This window comes from Fonsecaea multimorphosa (assembly GCF_000836435.1).
Source record: "Fonsecaea multimorphosa CBS 102226 unplaced genomic scaffold supercont1.2, whole genome shotgun sequence".
Classification (NCBI taxonomy): Eukaryota; Fungi; Ascomycota; class Eurotiomycetes; order Chaetothyriales; family Herpotrichiellaceae; genus Fonsecaea; species Fonsecaea multimorphosa.
In genome coordinates, this window is record NW_015971636.1 from 1,200,220 (window position 1) to 1,224,067 (window position 23,848).

Sequence of the window (23,848 nt, forward strand, 5' to 3'; positions counted from 1 at the left end):
GCTCAGATTCCATCGAAGTCGCCGCCCGGCGCATCATCGTCATCCATTTCTCCTTCCACAATTTCCTTTGCAAGCTCACGCTCGCGTTCACGTGCCTCTTGGGCATTCTTGAGCTCTAGTCTGTGTTGGTTCATGGGGAAACGCATAGCCTGTGACGAGGTTAGCACCAGGGTTCACTAAGAATGCTAAGAGTTCACATACCTTGACGCTCTCATCGTGCAACGTTAAGCAAGCTTGGATACGCTCATGGAAAGCGTCACCAGGCTCTCTGGTGGCGTATACATCACCCACTTCCTTGCTCTTCATGTACCCACGCTCATGGTCAAGGCTGGCCTCAATGACCCCATCGCGGATTGCCTTTGCCACAATGTACTCCGCAGACTCTTCGCTGTCCAGTCCAAGTCGTAGACACATATCGCGCAACGAGATTCTGGCATATGACAGAGACATCATACGAATGCCGGTTCTGATCACGTTCTGTCGCAGTCTCAAAATAAGCGTGTACGTATCATCTTTTCTAAAGGTGGCGTTGTACCGCTGAACCAAAGTCTGGAAACCCGTCACATCTCCAGAGCTGACGGCTTGCACAAGTTGAAGATATGGCTGCAGTGCCTTTTCCAGACTAGGCTGGCGGAAAATTGCGCGGTCCGGAATGTCTCCCATCAACAGTTCAACCACAATAAGCATTTTGGTCGAGGCTTGGTAAAATCCACTGGCTTTGTAGGACGTTGGCGACTTGCGCGTCGCGCCAGTCAGGTGGTCGTGAGCTTCAGTATATGAAAGTTGGATGGCTCGGATTCGGCCAAGATAGTACAAATATCTGGCGATCTGATTGTTGGCAGCGGTGGGAGGGAACTTGGTATGGGATATCAAGAGGTCGGCCTGGGTGACGTGAGAGGTGGAAAGATAATTCCGCAGAAGCAGAGTCGTGACCGCCGCTTGTATATCCTGGTCTTTTCTCAGTGTTGCCGTTCGTAGAGCATCAAGAAGGGGCTTCCGGATCGAAAGCACCGCAGCGGCTGGTGAAGGAGGCAAGGGCGCCATCTCTTCGAAGAAAAGCGCATAGTAAAAATATACCCGAGCCGACAGCGAATCCAATGTGCGGCGATTCAAGGTCCGAAGATGTTCAACCAACGCGCTTGAGAACTGGGCGCCGGCGTTGATTGATTTCTTGTCGTAAAGGTGGACTTGTACCAAGATCGATAGGTAAACATCTATTTCAGGTAGTATCTCTTTGTGTGAGCTTTTTTGGTGCGTTGAATCCCGTTTGCCATGCCATTCCTCAACTTGTTGGGTTGGAAAGGACGGGTCATCCTTTACGGCGCTGAGCAGGGACATTGCCGTCGGTGTAGGTGTTGCGTAGGTGTTGGTAACCACAGAGGCTATCACATAAGCAGACAGGTGTTTGCGGATCGAAGGTATGGAACGGAGGACTCTCAAGCTGAATCGAGGATCAAACTGGCTGACAGCGCGTTCCAGTAATGGAAGATTGGCTTTGATTTCTGCATCAGCGTCAGTAACGTATCTTCAACAGCCGAAAAATTGTGCAACTCACCCTCGATTGCCTTTTCTTGAGGATCAACTTCTTCTTCAGCTTCCTCTTTGCCCTCATCATCTATTGCTCCATTTGTAAGATCGGCTTCAGTAGCTTTCTGAGGGGCGCTCGGGGTATTGGAGCCCTTTGCAGGCGGAACGACAACTGTCATTTCATCATCGCCGTCCTTCTCCTTCACCTGCTTTGACGTCTTCTTGGAGTTTTTGGGATCCTCCTTCATTTCGACGTCATCCGAACCGTTGATGCCATTCTGGGTGGGATCGGTGCCGTTGAGATGGGGTTTATCGCCGCTCATGTTTTCGGCAGGGGTAAGGAGTATCGATCTAGGAGACGAATCGGAGTACTGAAGAGGCAGGGTCGAGTTGAGATAGCGTATGGTTTATGTTTTGCTGTACGGAGTTCTGTTGTGTTGGAAGGAGGATTTATATCAAGGCAAGGTCGGGCAACTCAGTTGGCAGATGCCCGGAGTTTCGAGGGCTTCGTCCGCCACCAATCACAAGTCCGTTGATGTAATCGACTTTCTAGGGTATATGATCGCAATGCAAAATCGAGAAAAGGAGGTCGGACTTGAGAGGAGAATGCTTGGGATGAGGTAAGGGCTGGGATGAAGCAACTGAAGTCTGGCTGGAGATGGAGACGTTAATTCTTACATTTGGCTGGCGCTTGCTGTCCATAGCGCAGCCGCAGCTTGCCAGGCACAACAGACAGACGCGTTCGGTTTCTCTCCACACGCCACAAACTAATCGCCAACAAATCACCACAGAATTCATACCGCGGTTACGAGATGCTTTGACGACGTGAATATTGTGCTCTGTATCTTCTTGGGCACCTCAATTGTTGTTGACTTCATGGACGCTTCCTACAGTCCGTAACTGCAATCTACGCAGGTGAGAGGATCGAAACGGGGACACGTGCTTCCACATCTCGCAGCAATATGTCTCTCCTTGCAAACCATCTGGAACAAATTGCACTGTCTGCAAAGTCTATATCCGAGCTGGAGTATGCGTGTAACATGGACACTTATATTCTCCGTCACTGACCGCATCGCAGATTCCCTCCACCCAGGATATTCACAAATGCTCTGCTTAACAATCAGGAGATTACAACCCTAATTCGCGACACAGAACCTCATGAGCGTGCCCTCTTCTCCGTCGATCCCAATGCTATCAACAGGAATCCCGCTTCGAACGGGTTCCGGCCGACAGACACCAAAAATGGTCTTCAGGGCCGTAAAAGTGTGTATCCTTCCGCGCATCCCATGAAACAAGCCGCGGTCTCAGCGCTACTGGGCAAAGAGATGCTCCAGGAAATCAGACAATCCAGCAGTGGACGATCTCGTGAAGGAGTCAACGTGGAAGTCCTCCTTCGCGGGGCAGAAAGACTTTGCGAGGTATACACCGTGGTGGGAGTAACAGAAAGAATTCGAGCCCTCCGCAACCGTCACCGAGAAGTCGCTAGCTCTATAGCTATGCTCGAGGACAAAGTCTCCAGGCAACAGTCGCTATTAGACCGAACAAACTGGGCGCTGAACTCTGAAGAAAGAGGGGATGAGAATGATCTGGAGCAAGACCCAATCAACCACAATGATGCGCTTGGCCTCATGGAGAAGGATTTCCAGGTAGAAGAGGAGGAAATCCGCGAGTTGGAGGCTAAAAAGAAGGCCTTGGAAGAGCGTGTCTCCGGCCTGGAAAGAGACCTCGGCGGGCTTCTCAAGTGAGGATGGACAATTCGAAGCCCGGCATTTCTCTTGAGCAATTGTTTCGCTCAGGACGGCGTCAACCTTGCGCTTCGGCCGAACAGGTACAGAAGAGATGATGGACGCATAGCCAACTGCGCTACCTGAGGCGACCGACGAACTGCAGCTTACAGCAAAAGGTCAGTGTGCCATTGACATCTCCGTCATATCCTAACGATTTGTCAAGCTGGACGCATTTTCGGAACTCTCGCGACTCTTCGAAAAGCCTGGCGTGTCAATGCCAACTGTATTTGCCGAGTGTCAGCTATCTCGGTGCAGTAAGCAGCAAGACGTCAAGACTCAAGACATTCAATGCTGCCACCCTTCCAGCGTGGGTTCTATGACACGAGTTAATACATCACCTCGTCCATCAAGACCCTTACAAAGAAGGAAGTCAAACAATCCGCGACAATTTCGCCTCGCCGGACACCAGCTGACAGGCGTTGACGGTACGTGGCACGTCGCGCCGGTCAGAAGCAAGATGGACGCCATCTTCGCTTGTGAGAAATCCTCTACTCCTTTTCAATATTTTCGAAGCTCTGACTCCACCTTTCTACTCAAGTCAAGACGGATAGTTGGTAGCATGTGGCTACCAGAAGCTACTGAAGCCACAGTTCTTTGGTGGGGCATCTAGTCTTTGGTTTTGTCGACACTCGGTCCTGCGTGTGATTGATATAGGTAAAGGTCTAGAAACGGGCCAAACCTTGATTCTTAGAGTATTAAGAGACTGGAGAGGTTGAAAGTGGTAAGCTTGCGGGAGGAACAAGCATTCAAGAACATTAATTGTGTGCTCGTGCGCGATAGAATATGGGATGCATGCTTCAGGGGCACTGCCTTCGACGTGGGAGCCAGGTGACGAAAAGGGCAAGGTGCTCTTTTCCAACATACCTAGTAGGTGGATGCTAGGTATTCAGTACCTAGAACTGGTATAGTATGGGCATGGACTACAGATAAACAGTTTAACTAAATTCTCCATCTGCGGGCGTCTCAAGAGGCCTGATGTTCCGGTGCCAGTGAAGAGCAGGGGATGCAGGTCGCCGGCCGTTGTCAAAGGCCAATGGCGGCGGAGCTTCTTTCTGCATTCCTACCTACTAGTAGCCGTCAAAGAGCAGTCAAACTCGGACACCTGCAACTCGCTGTGTCCACCAGGCAGTGGGCTTGTCCCCAGCTAGTAGGGATATCATGCAGCTGTCACCGAGGACCAGTCGCATGCCCGGATTTCTTCCCCTTAAGCTGCTGCTAAGCACCCCCAGAGTTCAGGGCCGACCAGATGCAATTGGGCGCCGGGCCTAGGGCCGTCATGGGCCGTCATGGGCAACATCCACAGCGATGTTAGGTGATGGGGGTAGGACTGTGAAAAATGCACCCCATGTCCCAATTGAAACACCAGCCTCACTAGCCCTGAAAAAGCCCAGCAACTCGACGCCATCCAGCGATCAAGCAGACACTCACTCGTCTCGTCGTCCCTGCTCCGTCCGTCCTCACAGTCGCTGTCTAACATCTCTACCTCGTGCTGCGTCCGACCATCTTCGTTTGATCAAGTCAAAACAATCATTTAGCTGCCCGTAATTGCGCAGCTCATTCTTTCATTTGTGTTAACAGGGGTTACTGACCTGTTCAGCCTCGAAATTCCCCCAACTCCTCAACTGCGGAGCGGAACCGGATTGATCGTCACCCTGTCCGTCCATTATTGCGCCCGCCGCTTCCTCTCGCAAGAAAGGTCTCGCAGACATCTCAATCGAACCCAACGTAGTGACGACAGAGGAGTCTTGCCTCAATACTGAAACGTCGCTCTGTCGGGTCCTCAATTGCTGTAAAGTTTGAGTCAATTCTTGACAAACTGATTTCGGAATCGATCTCGCATGAACCCAGGTAGTCCAATGGATCACTGATCGCTCCATCACGACCGCCCTTGCCCTACCTACAGCGACCTCCTATCTCACTGCCTGCTCCCTTCCTTACATTGTCCTCTCACCAACATGGCGCAACTACGGAGCATGGGGTCGGGAACCGACGTCCTTTCCATGTCTGCAAAATCTACAAGAGCCACTCTCCCGCACGCAGCAGCGCCTCCTTCATACGTCTCAGTTGCCGAAGCCGAGAAGTTGGTCTATGCAGAGATTGATCGTCTGGTCAAGATTTCAAACAATGCGGTCTACATGCTCAATGGGTTTCTGGATCAAATTCTCTATGACATTCTAAACAAGTCGCAGTCGACCGCTTTGGGTGCAGTCCGAGCTGCAATCCCGCTTGTTTTGAAACAGAGATTGGGACGTGCAGCGATAAAGGCTGCTGACGAGGAATTACAAGACTATTTGGATGAAGATGAACTGGAAAATATCCAAACCCACCCAGCTGTCCTTGATCCTAGAGCCGAGTTCGACGTCGACCTTGCTTGGAAACTCACCAGGCTGCGCTGTATGGTTTATGCTAAACTTGGAGATATGGAGGAAGAGGACGAGGAGGATTACCTGGAAGGCAACGACGTGAGGGACCATCTGAGTCAAGTCAAAGAGGCCTACAGATCCTCCGCAAGAATCTCTCCACCCTCTGCCATCTTCCTATCCACTATCCTTGAGTTCATCGCCGAGCAAGCCCTGTGCATCGCGGCGCAGCATGCGAGGAAACGAACGATGTACGTCAAAGACACAGCTCGAGAAACGCTTCTCATGCAGCATCACCAAGACCCAGATGCGATATTCTTGGAAGAGATAGATATGTCTGGTATCGGCAAAGAAGGACCTCTGATCCGACTCTGGCGGTCATGGAAGGGCAGCGTCCGGACTGGCGGCAGCATGTCCTCTCGTCCTACAACACCCAACATTATGTCGCCTATAGGGCCCGAGTCTCCCATGCCGGACTGGAAGTTTCCTTCGGCTCCAGTGATCCCACCAATACAGGAAGAAGCAAGTAGATCCGTTACGCCAGCAAACATACCTCTACCCATGACCGAAAATGACGTTGACGAAATAGAGGTGCCGGGGTTGGCGCGTACTTTCGAAGAAGTTGAGACCAATGAGCAACGCCCTGGTCTTGGAGACCGGAGGCCCACGAGCATGTTAGTTATGCCAGGCCAATTCCCATCTTCAGCAAGTAACGATGAACATCGAGAGTGGCCGTCTCCGAGTAGAAGGAGATCGAGATCGGTACCTTCTCCGACCAAAACTTCTTCCGGTGCACATTTGGCGACTCAATCAGAACTCTCTCCCTCTTTGCCTGTTCATGGATCTAGGGGCGAAACGGGAGCCACGGAGGACGTAAGGGACGAGGAAGTTCCACGCCCTCAAGAGGAAGACAGATCTGCTCTGCGTTCAAATGCGATCGGCGCCACTGTTGCTACCATCGCTGGCGCACTGAACGTAGAAGCAGCAAAAGCTTTCCGGAGAGAACGACCGAGCCTCGAGTTGACCTCACCAGTCTCCCAGGAAGGTGGAGAGCAACGACTGTCAAATAATACAGCGGATGGTTTCGAACGGACACAAATCGCAGTGCCAGCGCCAGCCACTAGCATGGACGTTGCGGAGGCGGAATCTCACGAAGGTGCAGTCGATCCTGGAGACCTGGCTCTGAGCTCCAGCGATGGAGAAGGAGGCGATGTCGGAAATGATCACATGAACCTCAGAGATTCTGGATTCAGCGTTGCTGGCCCCATGGACGATATTCCTGAGGATGAGCAAGAGGCTGCCACTGACGAAACGGAACCACAGATCGCAAATCACGACGATTATGAACAGGCCGAGGGGGAAGGCGGAGCTGCTGGTCGCAGCTCGAGGTATTCGAATCTGGGATATGCGACGATCTTCCAAACGCCAGATACAAGTTCAGGCTATAGCAATCCAAATTCTACCCGCTCATTTGTGCAAGGAATGGCTCGCTCCAACGAGGCCGGTGCTAATTCAAATAACACGACACCAAGCACAACATCTGCATGGCCAGCAGTAATTCCGAACAGAAGATCCTCGTTGGACCGTCAGAAGCCTGAAAATTCGCAGAGTGAAATGCGGGTTCCTCCGCACATACCATCCTACCACACATCGGAACAGCTGGAGGCGGCAGAGAATCCACAAGAGTTCCTCCCGCGCTACGGGACCTCAGCCCTGGCTACGCAGAATAATCGGCCCATAAGCGGAAGTGCGAAGGACGGAAGGCCATCAACATCAGGTTCTGGGACAGGCCGACGGCAACACATTCGGCTTCGTTCAGACAACGAGGAAGCATGGCCGCGGGAGGACCTGGACAGGGCGAAAAAGAGTCTCGACCTTTTGATTGACAGCAACGAGACGCTCCATTACACTCTGACACCTGCGTCTGCCAATGTGGTATGCAAGTATTCGTCTTTTATTTTGCAAAGCGCTGATATCAATCTTTTACAGGGAGGAAAGATAAAGGTGAAAAGCCAGACTCAGGAACTGGCAGATTTCTTCAGGACGACTGCACCTCCGGGAGAAGAAGTCCGTCCGAAGTCGTCTCGTTCTGCGAAAGACGGTCTCCGAGCAAACCCACCTCCCACCCCAGCGGCTGGGCAGCAATCTACTTCCTCACCTTCTAAACCTAAGAATCGTCTTGGTGAACCACGTGAGGCTCGGATGGTGCGAAACAATACCCGAGATCTCGCTGATTATGCACGCTCTACCGGGCCGGAAAATGAGGCACAGCTTCCAAAATTGCTTAGTGCGCGACCTGCTACTGCGCAAGGCGCCAGGACGGAGTTGTCTCTCAGGGAGAGGGTCTTTGGAGTGGACGGTGAGAACCGTCCCAACACAACATCTGGCAAGCCCTCGCGGTTGAAGTACCAGGCCAGAGATGCTAGGGGCCCTCGAACGGCTGAAAGTTCAGACTTGATTGATTTCATCAGGGAAGGCCCTCCACGAGCCCCCGGAGAGCATCGGATAGACCGGCATGTGGCACCGTTTCGAACAACAATGGATTCTGACGATTTGAATGCGCTGGCGCCTCCGCCTGAGCTCGACACCAAGGGACGTAACTCTGATGGCAGCGCTCAAGAGAGTGCAGTGACGGTCAAGTCAATGCCTTCATCAATGAACTCACGCACTGGATTACTGGAATCAACGAACCGTGCCGCCGGAAAATTCACGAATGGGTTTGGAACCTCTGCAACAGCGATATCAAAACAGCCCGTCATTCCGGAAACAGATGGCATGCCAAAGAGAACTCGGCCGAAAATCCGAGATCCCTACGCGATCGATTACTCTGATGAGGAGGAAGAAGAAATGGAGGAGGAGCACGAGCCGCCGAAGCGAAGAACCGACGAAGAATCGCTTGTCGATTTTCTGAGGAACACCGCACCTCCTCCTGGCATGACGACTCAACCAATTCTTGCTGCAATTCCCAATCCTACTCAGCCAGATCCTGCAAGCATGGTGAGACAATCGACAAGCAGCTCCAAGCTGAAAGATTTGCTCCCTGGTGGCTCAGCTGCAGCAGCCAGAAATAATCCACAAGCAAGCGGAAATATTGCAACGCCCAATACAAGGCCAGTCAATATTGCACGTGCAGAATCTCCTCATTTAACACAAGTAGGTTCGCGAATGGACAAATACAGACCTACGACAACTACACATGCGCCGCATGTAGAACGGAACAGACAGAAGATGCGCGTTCAACCGAGAGATGCTACCACGACCTCCAATGGTGGTGGTACTGCAGACTTAGCTGCCTACCTGATGAGCTCGGGACCACCGCCGGGTGTGATCGAAAAGCCCCCACAGAAGAATGGAGGTGCGGTGCAGAAGGATCAGGCAGGGTTTCTGAAATTTTTCCAGAGAAGGGGAAGTGTGAGAAAGTGATGAGGAAAGTGGAGGATGATGTGACGAAGGTCCAGAGGAATCTAAATGAGCATTGAGTGCCCAGGATGTGACAAAGGATAATGGCCTTCTATGCTGTGCTAAGGAGCTATATAGGAGGGAATGTCACAATGGTCAAGAGAGTGTTTTTCTCCGCTGGAGCTGGATAGTCAGATACCCAAGCAAATCTGTTCTGCCATGTAGATTAGCGTCGAGCGCGCTGGGAGATTGTTAATATAAACCAAATGGTCCATCCTACAATGTATTATATAAAATCTACCTCGTAGTCGGTACAGAGTATCTCCCTTTCATCACAGGTCGCGTGCCACCCAAATCCAGGGGCTCGGAAAAGGGGCTGTTTCTCACCGCCCACGTGACCACAGTTTTGTACACAGTTTCTGCCACTCCTGAACATTGAATTTCAGTCTGCGGCATCTGCCAATTTGAACAACTAGCTACACGCTTTCTTCTGCCTTCGTTACACTACCACATTTTCTCCCGTACCTGAGCCGCGGTGCGGCTTTTGTTTCTTTTCCTTTCCACTATCCCGTTGGGCACTTCCTCGACGACCGGAGTGGTTGTCAGTCCACAGGATGATGCGCCTTGCAGTCTTCTTCCTCTCCCTCCTCCTGTATCCCTTCCTTTCTTCAGCACTCAAATTTGAACTTGTTGCCCAACCGGGACACAGCGCCAAAAACGAACGGTGTATACGGAACTTTGTCACAAAAGATACCTTGGTTGTGGTTACGGCAATTGTGAGCGGGAGCAGAGGCGATGGGCAGATGGTCAATATGCACATCAAGGATGCCGTAGGGAACGATTACGGTAGACCCAAGGATGTTGCTGGGGAGAAGAGGATGGCATTCACAAGTCTGGCGGATACCGCGTTCGATGTATGCTTCGAGAATACGTTGACAGGACGATGTGAGTGCCTCCCACAAAAAGCCCAACGTCGACTATTTCTGGTGGAACTGGATCATCAGTACTAACAGTTGAATGAAGCCGCGGTACCCAATCCCTCTCGCCATGTTGAACTCGACATTGATATTGGGGCTGATGCGCGGGATTGGTCTGCTATCCAAGCCAACGAAAAGCTAAAACCCGTGGAAGCGGATCTGCGAAGAATAGAGGAGACAGTCAATGAGATTGTCCAAGAGATGGAGTACCTCAGGATCCGAGAGCAAAAGCTGCGGGATACCAACGAGAGCACGAATGAAAGGGTCAAGTGGTTTGCCTTTGGGACGATGGGAATGTTGGTGGGTCTGGGAGCGTGGCAGGTCGTTTATTTGAGGGCTTACTTCAGGTTTGTTTTTCCTTTGCTCACATTTTGCGACCGTGTTTGTGGTTTGTCGCGCGGGTTGCCTTTGCTCAGTGCTTATGAAAATTGTTATCTAGGTCGAAGCATCTCATCTGAATGGTTCCTTCTCCAGATGGATACGCCTCTCCTGCTATGACACTGGGTTTTGTCATGGATCGCCTGAAGAAGGACTACAAAAGTTCATGGACGACCAAAGCGCCGAGTCTGTATGTGCCATTGGGCGGCTTTTCCAGAAGTACCATCTTGTAATACACAGAAGGAAAGGTCTTTGGTTTACTCACAGCAACAAGAAAGAGCTCGCTTGGCACACCGCAAGAAACTGAATCTACACAGGGCCTCTCGCGCTGACCCATTGCGAGTATACTTGGTCCTAGGAAGCGTGAGCAAGTCGTGCAATGAAACTTGTTACTTTTAACCTGGAAACTCAACCCAGGCTCTCCAAAGACCTGTGGCATACAATTTTTGTCTACCTTCCAAATGAGCTGAGAATCATGTGAGCATCAATCCTCCGACACAGTCTGTCAGCCAAATGCAGAGAGGTACTCCATCCTGTTCACAATATCAGGAGATCGTCCGTTTCTAGTTACCTCCAGCGTACTTTGGCTTGTGACAGCTGCGGAATTGGAATTATTCACTGTTCACTCAATTTAGAATCTTCTTGGCGATGACACAAACATTCACTGATTCACGCGTTGCCTCTCTCACAGCCATCTTTTCTTCGCTTCTCATTGCCTGTTGAATATTGGGTATTGCCACGTAACGCCGATGGGCATTTCTCCTCTCGGATCCATCCTCACTTCATGCTTGGCTACAGTATCGGTAGCAGAAGGCGTCCTATCTGGTACCAGGCTGGAATTGCCAAAGGAAGTCGGCGTGGAAGGGGTGACCACAGATCAGCCGAAAGTTGAAACGACGACAAAATGTCTGGAAGCGCAACTTCCACGTGCAACAGTGGTGTTGATGGACCCTCAGGCAAGGAGCCCAAAGTCGAAGTTGGGAAGGACAGTTCTGACAGGTAAGCTCCTCCAATACCTTTGCTGCCAGAAGTTTTGAAGAGCTAACGTGTCAGCCTCATTATCTACTCTTTGGCAGATTTTGTGTTCGTCACTGTGGGCAAGGACAAGGTGAAATTCGGTATCCATAAGAAAGTCTTGGTTTCGAAATGCCCGTTCTTCGACAAGTGCCTTGGTGCAGGTATGAGAGAAGCAGACGAGAACGCAGTCACCCTTCCAGATGATGACCCGGAAGCTTTCGACGTGGTCGTCGAGTGGATGTATACTGGCCGCTTGGACTGTTTTGGAAAAAGGGGAGATTTCCTCGTCCAAGCATACATTCTCGCCGACAAGTACAGCATGCCGGTTCTTCAGAATGCAATTGCCGACGTCTTTAGGGCTGGTCACCATCCGAATTTGAGAAAAGCCTTACGAGAATATGGGAGGCTGCCAGAGAACTCTCCCCTTCGCCAACTGCTTGTGGATAAGGTGCATTTTCAGATCAGAAAGTTTCCAGAACAATACAAACTGGACAGCGTACTAAAGCTGGATGCAGCTGCGGCAACTTTGGAGGAGGTTATTCAGACAAATGCTCCATTGACGACTGCGTTGATATGGAAGTTGTTTGATTCTTACCGCTATGTCGGGGTTCCTACCAATCCAGCTTCGCTCGTTGGTTGCCATTACCATATCCACCAAGGCGGAAGGAAATGCAAATGAAGGACGATGCAACGAGATTCCAGTTTCTCCAGGAGCAAGGAGTAAAATGCACACATCGCGGGGTTCTTTGTATGGGCACGCATTTTCGGCACTGTCAACCTTAAAAGCCTCTCAACTACTTGAGCCATTTGGCAATCTACATTGCTGCTGTGACAGCCCCGAGCAAGAGCTGGAGAAGTGACAAATTGAAGAAGAGGTGGTCATTATCACAGCGTCCTTCCACACTTGATACCAACACAGAGACATTTGCAAGCTATTTCATTCGTGAAAGTTCTTGTAGCCATCTTGCTACTCACCACAGCCTCACCTTCGAGCATCTACCAAGGTAACACAAGTAAGAGCTCGCACCTTCTGCTCTTGGACCTGTTCTAGTAAACATGTTGACGCAGCAGGAAAGAAAAACGAAAGCAGTGAAATAGCTTCATTCACCACAGCGAGACTCTCATCGTTGTCCATTTCACCTTGAGACATCGCTCATCCAACCCTCACTAACCTTTCCTTTCCACCACAGGCAAAGCAGCTCGGTCTAGGATAAGCTGGGCATGCTCATCTATTGAGCCGTCTGACCAGGTTTACTCTCATCACAGTCAATTTCACCGTGACACATCGCTCATCCAACCTTTACTTGCCAGTCTCTTCCACCACAGGCGAAGCCTCTCAGTCAAGAATACACTGTGCATACTCATCTCTCGAGCCGTCTGATTCCAATACCTTTTCAATTTTCATCAACATGGTCTCAAAGCGCTCTGCGGACGAACATGAAGACGGCAGAGCCAAGAAGAGAAGGTACGTGGAGACCAGAAGGCCCACGATCCAGGAGTATATGAGCGAGATCTATGCTTACAAGGAGAGTGCAGCTTTGCCGCTTCCGACGATATCATAACTGTCTACGTCGGCCCAGGGAAGGTGCGACATCTCGTGCACGAAAGCGTCCTTTGCAGGGCCCCATTCTTCGAGAAGTGTCTCCACTCAGGAATGCGAGAACAACTCGAAAAGGCCATTAGCTTGCCCGAGGAAACCCCAGAAGACTTTGTCATCCTCGTCGAGTGGCTGTACTCAGGCACAATTCCCGCGAAGTCTGGGTGGTCTTGCATGCTGCGCGCTTACAATGCCGCCCAAAAGTTCTGTATGCCCGACTTGCAGAACGCGCTCGTCGACCTGTTCCGATCCCAGATGGTGCCCTCCTCGCTCAGTCCGGAGTGGGTGTCGTACATCTGGAAGAGCACGGCTGAAGGATGCCAGCTGCGCCAGTTGGTCCTCGACCTGTTTTACTACCACATATCGAAGGACCCGTCTGCATACAAGAAGGACGCCAGCGCCGACCCTTGGGAGATGCCGAAGCTCTACGCTGTGCAACTGGAGCGACTCATGGCAAAGACCCAGCTCGTTATGGCCTTGTTCTGGCGCTTTGCTGATAGGAAAGAACGCCCTTCAAAGGATCCGGCGAAGATGAAGGGGTGCGTCTATCATGTCCACGAGGATGGGAACAAATGCACTTGACGCCGAAATTGACCTGACGGATGACCAACTTCGCCTTGAGGAGAAAGTGAATTGGATCCTGTATATCTCTCTCTCTACCCGGCCTACCCGTCAACAACCGATGAATGAGCAGCCAAACAGACAAGGACGATGGCTGGGGGAAGTGAGCTGCGGACTGTATGGAGACTTGGTGTGAAACTTGGACTGAGCACATTGTTCGATGGATAGAGAGCCAGTGTGACTATTACGTGGATTCTTGGTGTATAGGGATGCTGTGTGGTGATAAGTCGAATAGCATTATGCCAATGATAGTGCTCCGGATGCTGATCAAAGGAGAAAAGACAGACAGAAGTACACAAAGCCTGCTTGCTAATTCTCAATCCTCGCTGAAAATCCCTTCATGCCGAGATAAGAACCGATCTTCACACACACAGCTTCTTGAAAATCCAGTCTTTTACAACCTCGAACTCCCCACAGCTACAGCCTTTTCGTCGCCCCTTTCGCTTCCGGCGCCGTTACTCAACTCCCTGACCATTCTGAGCGCCGCCCGCGCGTAGGGAAACCTCTGAAGCGCCAGAGCGGCCGCCGACTCGCCCTCGCCGCTCGCCTGTCGGACCGCGTACCGGGCGGCGATGCCCTGGATCATGACACTGGTGCGGAAGATGGCAAAGGCGTCGGCCCACACGATCTCGCGCCGCGGATCCCACCGCGCCACCTCGCTGTACCACTCCAGACATTGCTCCTTGGTGGGTAGGCCGGGCGGGCCGCCGTCGACTGCGAACGCTGGGTGCGAGTGCGTCTTGATCTCTGGGAAGTTCTGGGTCACGGTCCATGGCATGGTTAGGTTGGACAGGTCTGAGAGGGGGTGGCCGACGGTGGCGATTTCCCAGCTATATACAACGAAGTTTGTCCCCCGGGGGGACGGTTTGGGTTAGTTTATATGTCTTGTGAGGTGATACATGTCCTGACTCTTCCTTGGGGGAACGGTTGGCTGAAAAAAACAAAAAGAAACTCACTCAAGAATCCCAATAATCACCGGCTTGGTCTTGTGCCACACCAGGTTGTCGATCTTGTAGTCGCCGTGCGTGATGGCTCCCCGATCCTGCGGTGCGTACCGCTCGTCCTCAAAGAAAGCCACCATCTCGTCCATGCCCGGGATCCGGCCCACGGCCTCTTTGGACGCGACGTCCACCACCTTGGAATAGCCCTCGTCCAGACGCTTCAGCGTGCGGATCTGTCGCGCGTAGAACCCGACTGGTTTGCCGAAGTTGGTGAGCCCGATTGAGATTGGGTCGACGGCGTGCAGGCGCGCGAGGGTCTGCACGGCGGCTTTCCACCTTTTCCTCCCTCGAGAGAGTTAGCACGACGTGGGTTGGGACGTGTTGTGTGTGCGCCTTGGATCATGTGCTCCGCCCCCGCTCCCTTCGCTTGTCTCCATAGCCAAGGAAGCGGACCGGAAGAGCCAAAAAGGAAAGAAGACAGGCTGTCCAAAAAGAACATGGACGAGGTTTAGAATGAACGTACATCAACCTCCTTTCCTCGGCGGATACTCCCGGGATATAAGCCTCCTGGAAGATGCGCCCGTCCAGGAACTCCATGATGTAAAACGGCGTCCCGATCACGTCGCTGTCCTCGCACAGGCAGTACGTCTTTGGTACGGGGATGTTGGTGGCCCCCTTGTTGAGGGCACTGATGACGCGGTACTCGCGCTCGACCTGGTGCGCCGCGGTCGTGAGAAGCTTCCCGGGGGGCTTCTTGCGCAAAACAAAGTGTCGTCCGTGGATGTCGGTCAGTTGGTATGTGGGGTTGGATTGGCCGTATTCGAACTTTGGACCAGGTCAGAGATGGTAGGGGGGGGAGAGTGGAAAGGGAGAGTGTGAGTGACCAGGATAGAATCCTCTGACTTTCAACGACTGCCAGAAGAAATGTGGATAGCAGAACAGGAGACGAAAGGGACTCCGCAGAGTCTGTGTCTCTTCCCGGTCGTCCTCTCTACGTACCTGTCGGATCGTGATCGGGACCTTGATCTCAGGGACGTGCCGCTCGAGATAGCCCTCCAGGGACGCCTGGTCGATCGGCTGTCTCATTGTGAGCGGCGCGCCGGCGGCGGTCTCTTTGACTTGTGTTATGGGACAAAAAGTGAAATGCCCGGAGTTCGGGAACACGAAGCCGTCCGTGGCTGGATAGTTTAACGTAAGAATACGTGAGGTGGAAAGGAAACAGTAGCGCGAGAAAAGACCACGGCATCAAATCCGGAGACCTGGGGATGACCAAAACTTTTGAATCCTCATGGGGCGTCTCGCACCCGCCGCCAGAACGAAGACGCACAGGATTCCTAGGCGAAATGCCTCGGATGTGAGGGTTACCAGAACCTTTCTAGGTAGATGGATAGATAGATGCGTGAGATGGCAAGTGCTCTGGGAATGCGGTAATTACACAGCAGGTGCAGGAGACTTTTTGTTATCGATTGCATCTGCTACGGAGCAGGGGATAGAATGACCCCTCCAGCACGAATTAATGCATTTATATAAGCTACAGACCCAAATACTATGTAGGTGCTCAAACCGCTCAAATGCTGCACCTTCCATCCATCCTACGCACCTAGGTATCTTACTCGTACGAGCTTGAGCGTTGGAACCACCAGAGTCGATTTGAGTCCTGGTGGCCTGCATCTTATGCCCATTCAAAGTCGTCGGGGGGGAAAAGGTCGTTGGTTGGCCACTTTTCCAGAACTGGCCAGTTTAAACAGTATCATCGGCCGTCTTGAGATTCTCGGTGACTACGGGCGTAGTGGTCTTCTCCCCGCCATCTCCGTGGGTGACGACGGTGTGGGTGACGTGGTCGATTTCAATCTCGCGCTGGTAGATGGCCACCTCGTCGGCGTCGCCAAAAATGGCGGCGATTTCCTCCAGCGGCATGCCCTTGGTGTCCGGGAAGAAGATGAGCATGATGAAGCCACCGATCGTCCCGGGGATGATGAAGCAGAGGTAGAACTTCCATCCAATGGTCCTGTTTAATTGTGGTGAGTATTACGAGATCCTCTGGGAGGGAGTGGAAAAGAGAAACTTACTCGAAAGCGGTGGGAGCGGCCTGGAGCCAGATAATGTTCATGAGCGAAATCATCGAAACGCCCAAGCAGACGCCCTTGGCTCGGATGTGGCTGGGGAACAGCTCGTTGAGGTAGCTGAATTGGGTGCCTGATTTAAAGACAGCAATTAGTACAAGTTTGCCATCCACGATCTTACACGTACCATCAAGGCAGAATCCATAAAAGATCTGGAAGATGTAGAACATGGCCACAGCCGCAAGGAGGGCTGAATGATTGTTGGATGGCACGAACTGGGCAACCAAAGCGGCCTCGATGATCAGGGTGACCATGCAGCCCAGCACACCGAATGCCATATATCGGTTTCGTGGGAAGCGGTCGACCAGGGCCATGGCCATGATGTTGATACCCAGGGTCAGGGTGAGCCATCCTGCCGGATAGAGAAGTTGTTTGACAGGGCTGAATCCGAGATTTTTATACAAGGTCGGTCCGTAGTCTTACGCGGTGTCAGTTGGCTCTGATCGAAAGCATTCAGGACATGTACTTACTGTTGATAACCAAAACGCCAGAGCACTGAATGATTCCTGTAGTTCCGATTGCGAGCAGGCATCGTTTGCGGTAGGATGGCTTTTTGATCATGTGCATCCACGAGTTGCCCAGAGTCTTGTCGATGGCGATTTGCTTTTGGATCTGGTAATATTCTGCGTTTGCGAACTCGTTGTCGGGGTCGCTGGGATCCGAGTGCAATCTGAAGAGAATCTCCTTGGCTTCATCGATGCGGCCCTGCATGACTAACCAGCGAGGCTAGTTATTCCCGTAGTATTAGCCTCGACGTGTTTGCACAGTCGGTGATGACGTACCGATTCCGGTACCCAGTAGATACCACAGAGAAGGAGAAGAGGCCAGACGCATTGAAGAGCTAGAGGAGGTCGCCACGTGTCATCGCCTCCATGCCAGAAGAAGAAGCCAAATCCAACCCATCCTTGGATGGTATAGCCGAGAATAAGAAAGACGGCATGAACGTCGACCAGTGCACCTCTCAGATCGATTGGCACGACTTCCGACATCCAAATCTACCAGGCGTGAGTGATGGACAACCACCAGGGAAGAGGAGGGTGGACAGACCGGAACAGCTGCAAGGATCATGAACGCCGAGGCGCCCGCGAAGAATCGAAAGAGCAAGAACTCGCCGACATTGGTGCTGCCAGCCAAGAAAGCCCCCGAGATAATTGCAATGACTGCCGGCTGGATCAAACTGTCAGCTTGTACAAATACCATCAGCGAAAGCTCCACATACCACGACGATTGCCCATTTACGACCCCATCGGTCGGCGACGTAGGGGAGCAACAAGGTTCCAATAACGCCGCCGGTCTGGAACAGGCCATTCATAGTACTGATCAGGTCTGTTCCATTGCTTCTGGTGGCGAGGTTGAAGTATGCGATAAAAGAAGGTTGACCTGTTTGTTGAGAACGTCAGTCTAGGACAGTCAAGGTTCGGCCGAGTGGTACGAACCCAGGGTCGTGCCGATGATCGAGGCTGTGTAACCATAGGTCAACGACCCCAGGCCGATAAAACACAGCAACAACACATTGTATGCGTTGATCTTTTGCTTCTTAACGCCCTCGAGGTGCGGCATCTTTGACAGCTTCTGGGACTGTAATGAGTCTGCGCTGCTGTTGTTCCTTGAGCAGGTTGTTCGAGATGGAGGGAGAGTTTGCCCGAGGTCTAGAGCTGTATATGAACCTGGACGACTTCCCCCAGGCGAGAGGAGTTGCCGGCCTAGCGGTTCCACATAGTACTTTGTTAGTGCGTGCGTGGTGCTGCCTTAGATGCATCCGCGGGTGCGGACACATGTGGGGAAACCAGTGTCTTACTCTTCCTTTGCGAGTCAGAAAGATCCGCCACCTTTGGGTATCCAGAGGCGGCGCGTCGAGGAATCGAGCAAGCTGCATATTGTTATCAGTGTCAAGGCGTCCTGACACCCCTGCTGGTTGACATCGCCAATGTACGACTCGCTGGAAACAAGCTGGTTGGCATGCAGGGATTCATAAGCGTAAGGATGGAAGGCGAAGAGGATGGTGAACGCGTTGAACTTGTGAAGCTTTCCGGCCCGGACATATCGCGCTCTTAGCCACTCGCCATGTCAGACCTCAAACTCCCGTCGTGGAAAGATCTGCCACCTGTAGAGGGTATGCCACATGGCTGCGCCTGGGGCTTATTCGACCAGGATGGTGTCCGAGATGAGATAGGCACATTGAACCTCCTTACGCCCGAGGCTGTGGTCAAGGCCCGGGAAGAAATCCAGTCCGGGAAGAGCGTTGTCCTCAAGTGCGTCAAGGTTCCCTACCTTTGGCGTAGGGCTGAAGCCTGATGACCACCCGTTAACCTCGCATAGTTGGCCAATTGACCACGTTCATGAGCCAGGGTTTGACCGCATCAAGCCTACCATAAACATCACCGACTGGCGAGCAAAAGGGTCTCCTTGGTACTCATACGACGATGAGATTAGCATCAACACCCAATCTGGGAGTCAATGGGATGGTCTCAGTATACCACCACGGAACCACAACTGCCAGCTGCAAGGACTCATATTGTCTTCACAGGACACTGGGGCCATAGCGGGACGGGATTGTACTATAATCGCATCCACCACGACGAGCTTTTGAAAACGGACCGCATTGGGATCGACCGTAGGTAACGCTTTGCACCCCTGTCTTCCAGCCATGTTATTTGACCTTTGCCCAAAGACTGGAGCAAGCGCGGAGGCATCGTCGGTCGAGGCGTCCTCCTCGACTATGTCCCCTATGCAGCTCGCCACAACATTACATACGATGCCATGACCCGGCACCGCATCACCCTGGACGTTTTGAAGGACATTGCCAAAGAAGAAAACGTGATCTTGCGTCCCGGGGATATTTTGCTCGTCAGGTCGGGCTGGATAAAATGGTACAATGAACACAGCCCCGAAGAGCGCGTGGCCAAGGTCAAGAATGGATCCCAGTACGTGGGAGTGGATGGATCAGAGGAGGTGGTTGAGTGGATTTGGGACTCCCATTTCGCAGCCGTTGGTGGTGATGCCATTGGCTTCGAAGCGTGGCCACCGCAGCTACCATGGTGTAAGTCAACTCCAGCACGCCTCACTCCTTGTGTCCTCCGCTGACTCCGACGGTCCTGTTCAGGTCTGCACGACTTTACTCTGGCGCTCTGGGGAATGCCACTGGGGGAGCTGTGGGACTTGGAGGCGTTGGCAGCCGAGTGTGAGAATCAGCAAAGATGGAGCTTCTTCATCACCAGCGCTCCCCTGAATACACCTGGAGGGATTGCAAGTCCTCCTAACGCAATAGCCGTGTTCTAGCAGGGCCGTTGGAGCATTGACGTTGAGATGGGCCATGTAGACCAGGCCTAGCGAAATCAAAGTGTCCATCCTTTAGAAAATGATAGAAAAGAGACTTTGTTTGGTGGCTAATTGTGGGACGCTGGTTTGGGGGACAAAAGTGAAAATCGCGAGACCCGTCCGGGGTACTCTAGGCAGTGTAGGCACCTCTCCACCTCCCTGGTGCCCCTATTCTCTACCTAAGGAGCGGGCCGCACGGGGACCAAGACAACAATCCTCCGGAGTGGGCTCGCTTGAGCCTGGAAACCGAATTTTATTCTCTAGTTGTACGACTCGAGAAAACTCAAAAAATAAAGAAAAAACCCGTCAGCGTAACATGAGTCAGTCCTTAACCAAGGTTGAAAATGAGGAGATGCCAAGGGACTCGCTGCCCCAGGTACCGAGGATGTGGTTGTCAAAGTTCGTCGGATGAAGGGGTGTATGCCCATGATCTGAGAGACTGTCGCCGTCGCCTGTGTGAGGCCCAGTCTTGTCGTGTCTAGGATGTCGACAGTAACAACGCCTAAAAGGCGCCTGGAGCAGCTCACCGGCCAGATTGCACAACCTCCAATCATCGATGGAGGGACATATAAAGGCATGCCCCGCGTCGCCCGACGGGCTGGAGACTCGGTAGGACAGTGAGTTCCAAGCTGCATGACCCAAGTACCTCATTTTGTACAGCAACTGGTAGAGAGACGGACGGGTCTGACACAAGGGCGCATAATGCCAGACGCGCACAGGGCAAAGTGGTCATCATCACGGGCTGTAACTCACCACTGGGCATGGGCCGAGCAACGGCTCACCAGTACGCCAGGAATGGTGCCCGGGCAGTCTACATTTGTGACTACATGGACGACTACCTGAATCTCCATGTGGAGGAGATGAACGAGCTCTACCCTGAGGTCGCTGTCCACGCCCGGAAGTTTGACGCAGGAGACGAAGCTGGAGTCAAGGCCGTCGTCGCCCATGCCCTGGAGACTTACGGCCGACTCGATGTCTTCTTTGCCAACGCTGCAAACTCGGGGACCTGGAAGGAGGTCTGGAATATGGAGGTCGACGAGTTTGAGCGGACCATTAGGACGAACTTGACCAGGTAGGTCTACGCATCTGCTGCCATACTGGGCCGACGAATAATGATCCCCGGAAACAGTGTCTTCCTAGCCATCAAACACGCTGGCCCGGCAATGCAGGTAACCAGCAAGGACAAACCCTACTCCAGCGGCTCCATCATCGCGACCTCTTCGACGGCCGGTCTCCGCTCGAACGGAGGCAGCACTGACTACAGCGCCGCAAAGGCAGCTGTCGTGAGTCTCGTGCAGACCGCTTGTTTCCAGTACGCGGGCCGCAACATCAGATGCAATGCCATCGCGCCGGGCATGACGCACTCTGGGATGACGGAGCCGGTCTTCTATGGTCCCGCCCGAGAACGGGGCACGCTGCACAAAGTCGGACAGCTGTGTCCTCTCCGCCGCGGTGCAGTGGCGGACGAGATCGCAAGAGTCGCCTTGTTCCTGGGCTCGGATGAAGCCAGCTATGTCAATGGCCAAGTCTGGGCCGTTGACGGTGGACTGAGCTCTGGCTTGCCCTACAAACTGGGGAATATGGCATAAAACTGCTCAAATGTATTGACTCACGCTCAATAACCATGATAAACTACCCCGTTAGCAAGGTTGTACCTCTTGACCGTATCTAAGACTGAAGATAAAGAATCACGCTTCATTTGCACTCTTTCTTGCTGTCAACAGACTCAGGGACTGTCGCATCAAAGCTTGGGCCTCGAATTGAACACTGTCATCGCGTCCCGCTTGGCCCATTCCTTCATGACCTTCCTTTGGATCTTGCCGCTAGGCAGACGAGGCACTTCAGGGATGAACGCAACACCTCCAACGAGACGCTTGTGCTTCGACACCCGAACGTTCAGCCACTCCTGGATCTCCCTCTCCGTGACTTTCCCACGAGACTCTTCCTTGAGAGCCACGTACGCTCTCGGCCATTCGCTGTCGTCAAAGGTAATGCCGACTACGCCGGCGTCGGCAATGTCGGGATGTTCAATCAGGGCCGCTTCGACCTCCGCGGGCGACACTTGAAGAGCCTGCACCTTGATCAATTCCTACCGCGCGGCCGAGTTAGCTGAAATGGTCCCTGAGATCAGGGAGACGCGTGTGTGCGTGTAATGTACCTTCTTTCGATCCACGATCGCCATATGTCCGTCAGCGTTCATCACTGCTACATCACCGCTCTTTAGCCACCCGGTCACAGGGTCGAATGAGTCGAGCGTCGCTTGTGGATTCTTCCAGTACCCCAGGCAAACCTGCGGGCCGCGGACGTAGAGTTCTCCCGCTTCCCCTATACTTGCCTCCCTGCCATCATCTGTCATGATCTTCACCTCGGTGTTCGGCATGACAACACCCACGGAGCCGGTTCGGTGCTTTTCATAGTACGGCACTCCAGACACGGCGCACGTCGTCTCAGTCATGCCCCATCCCTGCGTGATGCGAACGTTGAATTTCTTGGACACCTGGGCCTCGAGCTCTCTTGAGACGGGTGCGGCTCCACATAGGATCTCCTTGACGCTGCTCAGATCGTAGTTCGCCGTCTCTGGCCTCTTATTTAGCATGATTAGAATCGGTGGAACGGTCTGTAAGCGGGTGATCTTGTGGTCCTGGATGATGCGGAGATACTCGACAAACTCGAATTTGCTGATGATGAGCATGGGAATATGGTTGATTGTTGCCATGAGGATAGCGTAGCACTGTCCATAGGCGTGGTAGAGTGGCAGGAATCCCGCCCATTTCTCCGAAGGTTCGAAGTCGTAGAGAGATTTGATCTGCATGACATTCGACACCACGTTGAAATGAGACACACAGACGCCCTTGGGCAATCCAGTGGTACTGAGACTTCCGTCAGCTCCACATACAAACATGTCAAGGGTCAACAAGCCACGTACCCGGACGAGAAGTTGATGGCTGCAATAGTGTTCACGGCCTCTTCCCCAGGGAGCTTCCTCCATTGCCACTGCTCACCTTGCTCAGGAGTGCCGAGGATGACTCTCCAATCTGGAAGACCGTCGATAGTTCCTGTCTCACGGTCTGAGAAGACATACAGTCTCATACCCGGGACCGCTGCTTTGGCGGCGGCAGCCTTCGCGGTGGGAATCAGGGATGGATGCACAAGCAGAATTTTCGGCTGCAAGATTGTGATTTGGTATTCCAATTCTGGCCAGCAAACCATGAGCTTCGATGTTCATTCTCATTTTTCGACAGACCATGCTTTGTTTTCCCCCGAAGAATCTACCCACCTTTCTCAGTGAATGTCGGGTTGGCTCCAGAGAAAGCAGCACCAATGCCCACCACGCCAAAATACGATACCGGAACCATGATATGATTGGGTGTGAAGAGCAAGCATCTATCCTCGAACTGGACGCCCAATTGCTGGAGGCCGTACCCAAACCGCTTGGCCAAAGCCAGAGCACTCTTTGGAGAGTTCCAATGCGATGTGTCGGCGGCATCGATCCACAGGGGCTTATCGGATACAGGTTGATCGGCTGGGAACAGAAAATCCAGGACGCTGCATTTCTGCAAGGGCAGCGACTCGATCTTAGACACGAAAGGCATCTTGGGCGAAAACAAAACAAACAAACAAACCAAAAAGCAAGGATCAACGTCTCACACGCCTTCCAGCACGAGGACGCTCGGGGAACGAGCATGGAAGGTCTATATCAAGAGGCGTATCCCATAGAGCTGGCTCGACCCGCCTGGCGCGGGCTGTTTCCATGCTGAACGCACCAATAGCCGAGAACGACATGGTTGGATAGACAGCAGTAT

At 52.6% G+C, this 23,848-nt stretch overlaps 11 protein-coding genes across 11 annotated transcripts; 7 read left to right on the plus strand and 4 right to left on the minus strand.

The window, feature by feature from the left end:
* Positions 1-2: 2 nt before the first annotated feature.
* Positions 3-1,850, minus strand: Z520_01365 (uncharacterized protein; the record flags this gene model as incomplete). The annotated part of the gene is made up of 3 exons (XM_016771883.1): positions 3-149; positions 202-1,502; positions 1,556-1,850. 3 exons carry the CDS (start codon positions 1,848-1,850, stop codon positions 3-5), a joined length of 1,743 nt encoding a protein of 580 aa, XP_016637022.1.
* Positions 1,851-2,489: 639 nt separating this feature from the next.
* On the plus strand, positions 2,490-3,272 carry Z520_01366 (uncharacterized protein; the record flags this gene model as incomplete). The annotated part of the gene is made up of 2 exons (XM_016771884.1): positions 2,490-2,554; positions 2,606-3,272. 2 exons carry the CDS (start codon positions 2,490-2,492, stop codon positions 3,270-3,272), a joined length of 732 nt encoding a protein of 243 aa, XP_016637023.1.
* Positions 3,273-5,269: 1,997 nt separating this feature from the next.
* Z520_01367 (uncharacterized protein) lies at positions 5,270-9,097 on the plus strand (the record flags this gene model as incomplete). The annotated part of the gene is made up of 1 exon (XM_016771885.1): positions 5,270-9,097. The coding sequence occupies one exon, from the start codon at positions 5,270-5,272 to the stop codon at positions 9,095-9,097; it is 3,828 nt and encodes a 1,275-aa protein (XP_016637024.1).
* Positions 9,098-9,687: 590 nt separating this feature from the next.
* Z520_01368 (endoplasmic reticulum vesicle protein 25) lies at positions 9,688-10,508 on the plus strand (the record flags this gene model as incomplete). Its single annotated transcript, XM_016771886.1, has 3 exons — positions 9,688-10,018; positions 10,097-10,397; positions 10,490-10,508. 3 exons carry the CDS (start codon positions 9,688-9,690, stop codon positions 10,506-10,508), a joined length of 651 nt encoding a protein of 216 aa, XP_016637025.1.
* An 824-nt stretch (positions 10,509-11,332) lies between these two features.
* On the plus strand, positions 11,333-12,124 carry Z520_01369 (uncharacterized protein; the record flags this gene model as incomplete). The annotated part of the gene is made up of 2 exons (XM_016771887.1): positions 11,333-11,427; positions 11,482-12,124. The coding sequence occupies 2 exons, from the start codon at positions 11,333-11,335 to the stop codon at positions 12,122-12,124; spliced, it is 738 nt and encodes a 245-aa protein (XP_016637026.1).
* Positions 12,125-12,854: 730 nt separating this feature from the next.
* On the plus strand, positions 12,855-13,624 carry Z520_01370 (uncharacterized protein; the record flags this gene model as incomplete). Its single annotated transcript, XM_016771888.1, has 2 exons — positions 12,855-12,910; positions 12,982-13,624. The coding sequence occupies 2 exons, from the start codon at positions 12,855-12,857 to the stop codon at positions 13,622-13,624; spliced, it is 699 nt and encodes a 232-aa protein (XP_016637027.1).
* A 433-nt stretch (positions 13,625-14,057) lies between these two features.
* On the minus strand, positions 14,058-15,690 carry Z520_01371 (uncharacterized protein; the record flags this gene model as incomplete). The annotated part of the gene is made up of 4 exons (XM_016771889.1): positions 14,058-14,493; positions 14,620-14,940; positions 15,128-15,429; positions 15,604-15,690. 4 exons carry the CDS (start codon positions 15,688-15,690, stop codon positions 14,058-14,060), a joined length of 1,146 nt encoding a protein of 381 aa, XP_016637028.1.
* A 654-nt stretch (positions 15,691-16,344) lies between these two features.
* Z520_01372 (uncharacterized protein) lies at positions 16,345-18,287 on the minus strand (the record flags this gene model as incomplete). Its single annotated transcript, XM_016771890.1, has 8 exons — positions 16,345-16,612; positions 16,674-16,800; positions 16,855-17,145; positions 17,198-17,453; positions 17,510-17,722; positions 17,775-17,894; positions 17,947-18,107; positions 18,164-18,287. The coding sequence occupies 8 exons, from the start codon at positions 18,285-18,287 to the stop codon at positions 16,345-16,347; spliced, it is 1,560 nt and encodes a 519-aa protein (XP_016637029.1).
* A 504-nt stretch (positions 18,288-18,791) lies between these two features.
* Z520_01373 (uncharacterized protein) lies at positions 18,792-20,006 on the plus strand (the record flags this gene model as incomplete). Its single annotated transcript, XM_016771891.1, has 5 exons — positions 18,792-18,979; positions 19,047-19,198; positions 19,255-19,341; positions 19,399-19,767; positions 19,831-20,006. 5 exons carry the CDS (start codon positions 18,792-18,794, stop codon positions 20,004-20,006), a joined length of 972 nt encoding a protein of 323 aa, XP_016637030.1.
* A 522-nt stretch (positions 20,007-20,528) lies between these two features.
* Z520_01374 (uncharacterized protein) lies at positions 20,529-21,634 on the plus strand (the record flags this gene model as incomplete). The annotated part of the gene is made up of 3 exons (XM_016771892.1): positions 20,529-20,662; positions 20,755-21,117; positions 21,175-21,634. The coding sequence occupies 3 exons, from the start codon at positions 20,529-20,531 to the stop codon at positions 21,632-21,634; spliced, it is 957 nt and encodes a 318-aa protein (XP_016637031.1).
* A 152-nt stretch (positions 21,635-21,786) lies between these two features.
* On the minus strand, positions 21,787-23,638 carry Z520_01375 (uncharacterized protein; the record flags this gene model as incomplete). The annotated part of the gene is made up of 4 exons (XM_016771893.1): positions 21,787-22,134; positions 22,204-22,915; positions 22,972-23,239; positions 23,323-23,638. 4 exons carry the CDS (start codon positions 23,636-23,638, stop codon positions 21,787-21,789), a joined length of 1,644 nt encoding a protein of 547 aa, XP_016637032.1.
* Between the last annotated feature and the right edge of the window lie 210 nt (positions 23,639-23,848).